The 11292-nt window shown below is 42.0% G+C and overlaps 1 protein-coding gene across 2 annotated transcripts; it reads left to right on the top strand.

The window, feature by feature from the left end:
• The first annotated feature begins 2722 nt into the window (after nucleotides 1-2722).
• Nucleotides 2723-10249, top strand: PRL (prolactin). 2 transcript variants are annotated; one of them, XM_034985772.1, is made up of 5 exons: nucleotides 2723-2789; nucleotides 3143-3324; nucleotides 5180-5287; nucleotides 7499-7678; nucleotides 9913-10249. In XM_034985772.1, the coding sequence occupies exons 1-5, from the start codon at nucleotides 2762-2764 to the stop codon at nucleotides 10102-10104; spliced, it is 690 nt and encodes a 229-aa protein (XP_034841663.1). In that variant the 5' UTR covers nucleotides 2723-2761; the 3' UTR covers nucleotides 10105-10249. The 2 variants fall into 2 exon arrangements, with proteins under 2 accessions (XP_034841663.1, XP_034841662.1); XM_034985771.1 differs by having other exon boundaries at nucleotides 2762-2789; nucleotides 3140-3324; nucleotides 9913-10212.
• The last annotated feature ends 1043 nt before the right edge of the window (nucleotides 10250-11292 follow it).

Below are 11292 nucleotides of genomic sequence, written 5' to 3'. Positions count from 1 at the left end.
TTAAGGGCAGGGTTTGGTAAAGAGATCTTTAAAAGAGCCACGTACAAAAATTAAGGTGAAAGCTAGGTGACGTAAATAGCTGAAAAAAAAATAGGACAACCATGACTTTTTGCATAAAATATGCCTTTTGCCTTATTTAGGTATTGCAACGTCCCATTAACAGGAAACAGGGCGGGGGTGCGGTAGGGCAGCAAGGAAGCAAATGAGAGTTTGCAGAGAAACATGCCCCTCTTTGGAGTCAAATAAATCAACTGGCCTCCCAGAATAAACACAACTCAGGTGTTCTTACATCGCTTTTTTCCTGGCTATCTACAAAAGTCACAACGCCTTTAAATTTTAACATTATGTTGTCAGTTCTTACGGCCGATTTCCCTACTCTTAAGTTTCTAGAAGAAGAGGGGAATGGAGGGCAGCATTAATTTCTCAGCCATGGGGCACTGCTCTCTTAATAATTCAGACTTTCGGGGCGCCTGGGTGGCTCAGTTGGTTAGGCGACTGCCTTCGGCTCAGGTCGTGATCCTGGAGTCCCGGGATCGAGTCCCGCTTCGGGCTCCCTGCTCAGCGAGGAGCCTGCTTCTCCCTCTGACCCTCCCCCTCTCATGCTCTCTCTCTCTCTATCTCATTCCCTCTCTAATAAATAAATAAAATCTTTATAAAAATAATAATAATAATTCAGACTTTCACTGTCCGAGGGGAAAAAATGGATACTTTATAGGGTCAGTGAAATCCTGACCCGGCTTCAGACTGAAAGAGCCTATACCTCACCACACCTGATGCGTAGGATGCAAAATCTTGTCCTGCGCACGCTAAGGCAATTGGGAAGACGGTTTTTTTTGTTTGCTTGTTTTGTTTTGAAGATTTTATTTATTTATTTATTTGAGAGAGAGAGAATGAGATAGAGACAGAGAGCATGAGAGGGGGAGGGTCAGAGGGAGAAGCAGACTCCCCGCCGAGCAGGGAGCCCGATGCGGGACTCGATCCAGGGACTCCAGGATCATGACCTGAGCCGAAGGCAGTCGCTTAACCGACTGAGCCACCCAGGCGCCCTCATATAACCCATTTTGAATTTTCTTTTTCCTAGCCATTGCATTCTACAAGAGAGGGTATAAAAAGAGACTGTTTTCTTTTTCTTTTTTTTTTTTTAAGATTTTTATTTATTTATCTGAGAGAGAATGAGAGACAGAGAGCACGAGAGGGAAGAGGGTCAGAGGGAGAAGCAAACTCCCCTCCGAGCAGGGAGCCCGATGCGGGACTCGATCCCGGGACTCCAGGATCATGACCTGAGCCGAAGGCAGTCGCTTAACCAACTGAGCCACCCAGGCACCCTAGGAAGATGGTTTTTAAGGGAAGTCACTCTTCGTTAAGATTTCTAGGTCTCCATAAGAGCATTTGGAAAATCACTGAGGCACAATTGTGGCAGCATCAGCTATGGAAAAAGCAAATGCCATGGAAAAGAATTATTTTAAAAATCACCTCACCTGTTGATTTACCAGGAGAGGCATATGGCGACATTGAAGCTAAAGGTCACGGGCTGCTTTAGATGCATGGACTCAAAAATTAGAGAAAGTCGTCAACAACCCAGTTCTTATTCATTAAAATCATTTCATTTAGGAAATCTCTAAGAGGCGGATGGAACTTTTGAGCCCATGAAAGATTAATTTTTGTCACCTTGGCCCTGGAGAGGTGCTGGGTCAGAGAAAAAAAATGATCATAAATTAGTGAAGTCTGTCCACTCATCCTTGAGGAAAGTGCAAATTATTGCCTAGAATTTTGTTTTACTACATCATATCCCAAGGGGTGTGTGTGTGTGTGTGTGTTCGTCCTTGAAAACCACTATGTTGCTTGCCCAGAATAAAATCCCTAAGGTCAGGGGTGATTTCTTGTTCATGCCCAACTGTGTTTGTTAAATGATTCATTTCCAAGTCTTCTTTATATCCCTCCTGATTCCTTGTGAAGCAAAATTCCTGCCAGCATCTAATTTGACTAATTACTTCAATATTCTTGACACTGAAGCTCTCCAGGCCTCTGTTCTTTAATCTGTAAACTGGGGATGCTAATCTAAATTTACATAAATGTTGAAGTCAAAAGAAATGAACAGATGAAAATACCCATTTTAAAACAAAGTACCATACATACAGGTCATTTAAAAATGGCAAAACAGAATGTGTAGAAGCAAGAAAAAGATGAGAGCAAACATAACGAGAGCATGACAGGGGATCGAATGTCCTACTTTCTCCTTATTCTATATTTCCTGATAATTTCCTGTGTCGGTTTTGAAACCTTGACTTCACCTGGCAATTCTGAACTGGGGAAAAAAAAAGAATACCCGTCGCTAATATATGAGACACCTAAGTGAAATATAATGCTATATTCAAGACCCTGCAGAGAAACAAAGGCAAATTTTAAAGCAAATGACTTCTGTAGTGCTACGGGTCCTTTCACCCAAAATAGTCTCCAGATCTCACCTTCATCATTTCTCTCATTTCCTTTTGGTCTAATTAATCAAAATCCTTCCTAGAATGTTCATTTCTGGCCAGTATGTCTTCCTGAATATGAATAAGAAATAAAAGACCATTTGATGTTTGAAATTATGGGGGTAATCTCAATGACGGAGATAGATGACTGGGAAAAGGGAAGGGACTGCCTGATTAAATATATTCATGAAGATGTCAAAGGCTTATAAAGCCAATATCTGGGAGAGAAAGCTGTTGGGCTACCAGACCTTCTCTGGCGACGTGTGTTTCTCGAAAGCATCACCACCATGGACAACAAAGGGTGGTCACTGAAAGGTACGTGCAACAACTCACGGATTTGTCAAATTGTCAACATTCTTGAGGGGGTGGCACTAATTTGAAACTTCAGCTAATAATCTCTGAGCAAGAGGTTTCAGGTTTCCAGAGTTTAGAAGAGCTAACATGCAGGGAGTAACCCGCTTCTCCAACTATGTATCTGTGCAAATAGAATTACATATCTAAATTGACAATGGCGGGAGGTGTTGGTTCTTTCCCACCCTGGCTATCATGGTACCAAATCCTGCGAAGGGTGGGGTGGGGGTGGGGGGAAGAGAAGGCTCCCCTGGCAGAATTACTTTTCATAACCTCCGCTGAACAGATCAGAGTGGCTGGTGTTTCTATTTGAGCAGGGTCGCTCCTGCCCCTGCTGCTGCTGGTGTCGGAACTCCTCCTGGGCCAGAGCGTGGCCTCCCTGCCCATCTGTCCCACCGGGGCTGTCAACTGCCAGGTGTCCCTCCGAGACCTGTTTGACCGCGCGGTCATCCTGTCTCACTACATCCACAACCTCTCCTCGGAGATGTTCAACGAATTTGTAAGTACCGCCCTTCTTGCTTCTTCCCAGAAGGAAGCTTCCCACACTTGAGCCAAGAAAGATGCCGGAGCCAAATCTCAAATAACACACTTTTTAGGTAAAAAAAAAAAAAAAAAAGCCCTGGGCCCATAAAATGGGGGGGGGGGGGCAAGAAGAAAGGGACAGTGTCATGAAACCTCAAAGATTCTCAAAGAGTATAATGAGTCTTTAAATTTTTCCTTTAATTCGTTTTCTTTAAAAAAAAATTTTTCCAGCAAAAATTAGCCATTAGCCAGCTGGGGCTGCCGTAACAGAATTCCATAGGTTGGGTGACTTCAACCGAAATGTGTTTTTGGACAGATCTGGAGGCTGGAAGTCTGAGATCAGGGTGCCACCGTGGTCAGGCTCTGATAAGGGCACCCATCTGCCCATCTTGCCTTTTCCCTGTCCTCACGGTGGTAGAGGGTGGGGGTGGGGGGATTCTCTGGTGTCTCTTCCTGTAAGGACACTAATCCTATTGGATCAGGGCTCCACTCTTCTGACCTCATTTAACCTTACTTACCTCCATAAAGGCCCTATCTTCAAATATAATGCACTGGGGGTTAGGACTTCAACATAGGCATTTTGGGAAAACACAACCAATCACTCCATAACAACACCTGGCACAAAGCACTTTTGGGTGGAGCTTGAGTAACTGGAAGCATGCTGAGTTCTTGTCCTTGTGTGTGGAGTACATGTCTCCTGAGGCATTCGTCACCTGGCATCCCAGATATCTAATAAATGAGAATCACACTGCCTGGAATGGAGTTAATCGAAGAAAGTTAAACTAAGCTGAATCCATGTCAGGAAAACAAACAATAATAGCTCTTCTGAAACCCAAAAATGCCATAAATTATTGTTCTAAGATGTCCAGTGTATAGATTTAGAACTAGAATTGAAGGGTTGGTTTAGAATTGGAAACAATATTCTCCTTCTGATTATGGTACTTTGAAAGTTGTACCTTAACTTTTTTAGGTCAACCAGTGTATGAGAGGTTCAATAAATCAAAGGGTCACCATAAGGAATGTGGCTCAATGTTTGTAATAAACACATATTCCATAGTTCTCTGTACTCATTGGTTTTTCTTCCATCCTCCTCTTTTGACTGCCATTCTTGTGTCTTTCACATCTTCCCGGTAATCTCCTTAGATTTCCACAGCTTTTGGTAGAGATTAGCTTTATGTCAATGCCTTAGCTAGTTGTTGTGTGTGTGCGTGTGTATTTTAATTCTGAGTCCACTGATTAATATTTCCTAAAATTTTATACCCTGTTTTTTTGACTTACCATTTTGTAACAATCAACAAAATTGTATTATGCATCTATGATGAACATGGTAAAGTACAGGTGTGTGGATTCAGATGTTAGTCAAAGAAAAGTTATAATTTTATAATGTCTATTAGGGGAGCATATAGGCTTGGACTCCCAGTAAAGAAAATATTAAATGGCAAAATATAGGTATAGGATATTGGTTCAAATACTAAAGAAAGAGGATAGTTAACAAAATATTTAATGTTTCTTTTTTGGGGGTATTAAATGTGTTTGCTTTCCAAGTAGTAACTTGTGGAAAGGGTAAAATTAAACAAGGGAATCACAAAAAAGGGAAGAGGTTGGGATTTGGAAAAGTAAGATTTTAAAAAAGAATGCATTGATAGAGAAAATCAAAATAAAAGGCAGGGAAAAGGTGCCTTTCTCAATTCTTTAGTTTCAGTTTTTCATGTAATTCTCATTTTAAAAAAACAGATTACACATCTATCAAGTGTGTTAATATTCTGGTAATGGGCTCATTTAACCAATGCTCAAACAACTATAACTAATTAAATTTGCTTGCTCGCTTTCAGGATAAAAGGTACGCCCAGGGCCGGGGTTTCATTACCAAGGCCATCAACAGCTGTCACACTTCCTCCCTCTCTACCCCTGAAGACAAGGAGCAAGCCCAGCAAATCCACGTGAGTCTTCTGTCCAGGTTTCTCACCAACACCACTGAGGTGCCACCATGAAGTACTGTTAGGTAATGCTAGTTGCACGCACAAAGAAATATGGAGGAAGAACAAGTAATCAGAGAGAAATGACCGCATGTAACTGATGAAGCATCAGGAAAACTAAATGAGGACTAAAGATTGTAGCAGCAAAATAAATCTCTAAGTTGTTCATGCAAACAACATTATTTTAATCAATGCCTTGGACCCAGATTTGCATATATTATACCATGTGAAAGCCTGAACTGAATTAGACTTCCATGGATAAAATAGAAGGTTTGCAAAATTCATGGATAGGTAAGACATGCATGCAACTTTGTATTTATCACGTGATACCCTTGGCTCCTCCACTGGCCGCATTCAACATTACTGAGCACTGTGCCTGGTGAGCCATCTCTTCCAGACTTTGAAGGCTCTCCTTCTGATGCTACTTCTCCTTCTCTGACACCTGCCCCTCTCTTCATTCTTCCCTGACTCCTCCATCACCTGTCACTTCTGAATTATAAGTCTCTCCCCAAATAAGGTCGTGTAAAATATTATGTTTTGTTTCTCATGGCTACGTGATTGCTTCTGTTCTGATGACCACAAGGTCTGCATGGGAAGCCCCAATCATTTATCCCTTTTCTTTATCATAATAATCTCTCCTTTCTGATTCCCTGCCACAAGCACTGTCTTAACATGACTTAAAATAAGCATCTTCACATATATCCCCCCATAAATGCAATCTTTCTCTTCACAACTTTGTTAATGGGTACCGGCATTCTTTCTGTCTGCTCAGCTCATTAATAGTACTGATAATGATGATGATAAAATGAAGGGAAAGGGTGAAGAAGGAAGAGGAAGAGTTAAAATGTATTAAGAGCCACTCCCTGGCCAGACACTTCACCAAGCAATGTACGTGTATTACTGTAGTTAATCCTCACAAAAAAGTCCTAGGACACTAGGCACTGCTATTACACTTGCTGAGATGAGGAAGCTGAAGCTTGCAGAGGCTGTGGAATCTGGAGTCATGATGGGGTGGGAAGCCGTGGGTCTGGGCTTCATCCAATTCCAAGCCCTCATGCTCCAACTAGCCCAACTAGACGGCCATCCGCGGCTTATATCTCCTTCACTTCATATCGCAGGACATGTTTCCATCGCCACATCTGTTGGATTCTTCTCCACTCTTCACTTCCTTTACCCTACACTAGTTCACAGACCTCAGGAAAGCAAGCCTTTTAAATCAGAGACGAGCAGCTCCTAAGAGTTTCATGTGCGATCCTGACAGTGAGAATATAGGGGGCAAACCTCCCTTGTAAATTCCTCTGATGCTGTTCCTACCACTGTCATGGTGCCCTTTTATTCACCTGAACAGCTCAACAGAAGAGACTTCTCTGGTTGCAGCACAGGGACGGGGGCTGGGATAGACTGAGGAGAGCATATTCATGAGTGCCATGCCTTCTTCACTGGCTCTTTGTTCTAATTTCATAAAATAAAAACTACAAATCGTAAGCGAATCCATTAAAGAAGGATTTGACTCATTAATATGAATGTGTCCTTGGATGAACATGATGTGGGCCCTTTGTCATTGGCACTCATGGAATCTGTCTTTCCTGGGTCATGTACTGGAGGCACATACTGAGTGCCAACAAAATTCTTTTTGGACAAGCAAAGCTGCCAAAAAAAAAAAAAAAAAAAAAAAGCTCACTGAGTGGGCGAATGGTAGAACTTCCGAGGAGAACAAAATTTCTCATGCTATAAACTAGAATTCTCATTAGATGAAGTAGTTATTCAAATAAACCAGATTATTTTTTTATTTTAGCAAAGTTTAGGCCAATAGCTTAAACTTTTTTATTTTTACAACTTTAACCACCTACAAAAAATTGTACATACATATAGGAATAACAAAAGATCATTTGGGTCAGCCTCTCGGCACAAAAACTCACAAGTAAACTAAACCCACTGTGTTATGCTTTCTTTAAATTTTTTTTATTTATTTGAGAGAGAGCACAAACTGGGGGGAGGAGCAGAGGGAGAGGGAGAAGCAGACTCCCCGCTGAGCAGGGAGCCTGATGTGGGGTATAATCCCAGAACCCTAAGATCATGACCTGAGCGGAAGGCAGACGCTTAACCCACTGAGCCACCCAGGTGCCCCCTTTGTTATGCTTTTTTTTAATGCAATTATTTTATATGGTCACTTAGCACGAAGACCTTCTGAACCTGATACTCAGAGTGCTGCGCTCCTGGAATGACCCCCTGTATCATCTAGTCACGGAAGTGCGGGGTATGCAAGAAGCCCCAGATTCGATTCTGTCCAGAGCCATAGAGATTGAGGAACAAAACAGAAGACTTCTAGAGGGTATGGAGAAGATAGTTGGCCAGGTGAGCATCCTCCTGACACTTCTTTGCTTTCTTCATTGATGAAAGAGGTAACCTCCATGGTGAGAAGCAAGTTCCGAAATCCCTCCCTTTGCGAGAACAAAATTTAGGCATTTCTTATCCTTGGTTGCTGTTAAATAAAGCAAGATTCTAGTAATTCATACTGGTAGATCCTATTGCAAGTGAATCTTAGGATGTGATAGATGACAGGTGCAGCCTTCCCTACAGAGCACACAAATCCACCAAAGGCTTGCCCCTTCCTGGGGACTGGGGTTTATAATATTTTCAAGGAAAAGAAAACTGGAGAGTGGAATCTGCAAGATAAACATTTTTCTCGAAGTATCCCAGGACACCTGCTACTGAAATTCTGCTCATGTTTTTTCTCTTTTCTCCCCACACCAAAGGATGACAGTGGGAAGGGAGAAAAGAGAAAATCAAAATCAGATGAGATGGTATTTCTTGCCACTACCGCAGCCCCACCTCTGCTGGACACATTTGTCAGAGAGAGAAGAGATTGTCAGAGACTGAAAAGATGAGGTCAGATTTCAGCGGGTCACAAAAGAAGGGAGTGTATCTTTTCTGAAATTCTTTCTTTTGTCATTTGCAGAAAGTGGTCTCATCCTAAATTTTATGTTTTCTTTTGGGGGAAGGCTTCCAAAGTCAACATTCATAACATTACATCTAATCTCCCCAAATAATGTCATATTTAGATTGAGTTAATATTTACAACATAGATCTCCAATCAGATGGGATAATTTCAGCACGAGTGAAGTAACATCCAAACAGCCGCATGAAGTTCTCAGAAATAATGTGTCATCTAAAGAAAAAGATAGAATTATAATAGTAATAGGATTTTATACTTCCCCTACTCTGTCCAAAGTACATGTTATCATGTGTCCTTTTTGTCACTTTCCGGGAGAAGAATATATCCAACACAGATACAAAGCACATTTCCACTTGAGACATAAAATAAACACCTAGACTTTCAAGTTATTTTCTTCATTTCTGTCAGCTTACTTTCTGAGGTCGCTAATTTGTTCTAGAATACTTCATTTAGTTCTTTTTTTTTTTTTTTTTACCACTTATTTATTCTTATTATCATTGTCCCTTGTACAGTAAATTTCATCTTAGGGCCCAAGCACCAAAATTAAACATAAAGCAAGGCAACAAATACGCACACTACGAACACGCACACTTTAAATTCCAATAGGAAATCCCAAGTTTAAAAAAATATTCTTACTCTGTAGGAAACAGTTCAACAGATCAGGGTCTACAATTATCCCACATTTGTACCCAGCAGCTCTCAAAGCAGCTGATGTGCCTACTTCCCAAGCTGCCTACTCCGTCTCTCAGCTCTCTGGAGATTCCCAGCTTGCAAAGCAGGGGGGAGATGGGGGGGCAGAGGTCAGGGTACCCCTCCCTCGCATTCCTCAGTGCCCTTTTGTTTTCACTGTCATGCTTCCCAGCCTACCACCCACCCCTCACCACTGAGGGGTCACGGCTAGTACCCCCCCTTTCTCATATGCATGATCCTCGGCATCTCCCACCCCAGAGATTTCAAAACAAAGCCCCTATTGCTCGTAGACATTTGGGGGTTAATGGTCCTGGGTAGATTATGAAAGTCTCCTGACTCTTTCAGCAGATCTTTGTGGTAGATGTCACTAGATGACCTGCATCTTAGACCATCAGGTGCAATCATCATTTCTGAGGTCTTTTATACATACACTACATGGAGAAGAGAATCAGTTTGAAGCAGGAAACAGATAAATGTAATTGTTCTGAGCTATCAGAAGAAATTCGGTACAAAGAACACATCAGAGACAAGATTCAGGACATGAAATAGATTCCTCTAGTATGAGAACTAAGACTAGCTCCTCCATTGTCCCTTGGTCACATTCACATATATATACGCATATGGCCCGTAAATATATATACACTTGGCACAACTGTATTGCAACTGACTCTCTCTCAATCTCTAGCAACCTTGTGGTTCTCTATTTAGTCCGATGCACACATACTTCATCTGTGATCACCTACGTGTTAGAACGCTTACACCTGAATCCTGCTTCTACTTTTTAGACCATTAACAGATTTCTGATGTACTGGCTCAATAATCCATGCCTCTACCTAGAGAGCTTTACATTCATGCCTCTTGCCCAAATCCTAATTTGACAATTAGAAGGAACAAAGATAAGCAAATACTGACAATACTAAGTCACTGTCTTTTTGGTGATTAGGTTCATCCTGGAGTCAAAGAGAATGAGGTCTACTCCGTATGGTCAGGACTTCCGTCCCTGCAGATGGCTGATGAAGACACTCGCCTTTTTGCTTTTTATAACCTGCTCCACTGCCTACGCAGGGATTCACATAAGATTGACAATTATCTCAAGCTCCTGAAGTGCCGAATCGTCTACGACAGCAACTGCTAAGCGTGCATCCGTGCCATCTATTTCTGGGAAGGTTCTTAATGATCCGTCCCATAGCAAGCTCCTCTTAGCTTTATAGCTTTTTAATGCATGCTTGGGTGTAATGGGTCTCATCTTAAAAAATAAAAACTGACTCCTTGGAGATGTCAAAATCAAAAAGGGCAATTTGTCAACGTTTCTCTTCTTCATTTCATAGAAAATCAAAAGAGAATCCATCACTACCATTGAGAAGTTCCTATTAAAATTTGTCACAAATAGCAGAAACTAGCATTACAAATAAGACCATTAACAGCTTCCTTTAGAATCACTGTAAATTATTATGGGTCACGGTATTAGAATCCAAGAATCAGGTAACTATGCATCATGCCGGTCATGCTACCAAGAAGAGTGAACTCTCAGGATTCTTGATGAGAGTCAGCCACACACTATCAGCTAACTCTCACCATATTCCAATGGACAATGTAAGCACTCTGAGGCTGTGATGCACCCACGTAGCATGAGGTTTACTGAGCCATCTGCAACTCCATAGGCTACTGTCTCGGTCCATTCGGGCTGCTATAACAAACCACCACAGACTTAGAAACAACAGAAATTTCATTCCACAGCATAGCCAGGTGAGGGACCCCCTCTTCCAGGTCACAGACTTCCTGCTGTGTCCCTGAGTGTTGGAAGGAGCCAGGGAGCTCTGGGGGGGGGGGTCTCTTTTATTAGAGTACTAACCCCATCATGAGGGCTCTACCCTCATAACTTAATCACCTGCCAAAGGCCCCCCTATTAATACTATTGCCTTCCAGTGTTTAGGTTTTCAATGTATGAAATTATGACCAGGGCAGATTCAAATATGAAATGGTGTTATCCTTCTGCAGTGACTGTTTTCAACCATGTACCCCTGAACTCATCTTGTTGGCATCATCATGGATGCATCCCATAGGTTCTAGTCACTCTGGGTCTCATAAGTCCATTCAAGTCTCAACTCCATTTCATATTCAGCCTATTTAATGTTTTCCTCTGCCTTTTTGTGGCTCATGGGACCTACCAGGGGAAGGAGAGGTGGTCAATTTCTGCAAGATTTCTTCCCCTCCCGCTTCTGGATCTCCATCTCTCTTTGCTAAGTTAGAACGGGAGACAGGATGAGAAGAGATGGGCAAGTTCTGACATCACTGACTTATGTGGTACTGCCATGGCCTTCTC

Source organism: Mirounga leonina, unplaced genomic scaffold (assembly GCF_011800145.1).
Source record: "Mirounga leonina isolate KUSES-001 unplaced genomic scaffold, KU_Mleo_1.0 Mir_366, whole genome shotgun sequence".
In the NCBI taxonomy this organism is placed as follows: Eukaryota; Metazoa; Chordata; class Mammalia; order Carnivora; family Phocidae; genus Mirounga; species Mirounga leonina.
This window is presented reverse-complemented; position numbering and strand designations above follow the sequence as displayed.

Bases quoted from the DNA above. Each gene is read 5' to 3' on its own strand.
- PRL (XM_034985771.1), top strand. From the start codon at position 2,762: ATGGACAACAAAGGGTGGTCACTGAAAG. The intron at 3,325-5,179 runs GTAAGTACCGCC...GCTCGCTTTCAG, and splicing joins CGGAGATGTTCAACGAATTT to GATAAAAGGTACGCCCAGGG. The intron at 5,288-7,498 runs GTGAGTCTTCTG...ATGGTCACTTAG, and splicing joins AGCAAGCCCAGCAAATCCAC to CACGAAGACCTTCTGAACCT.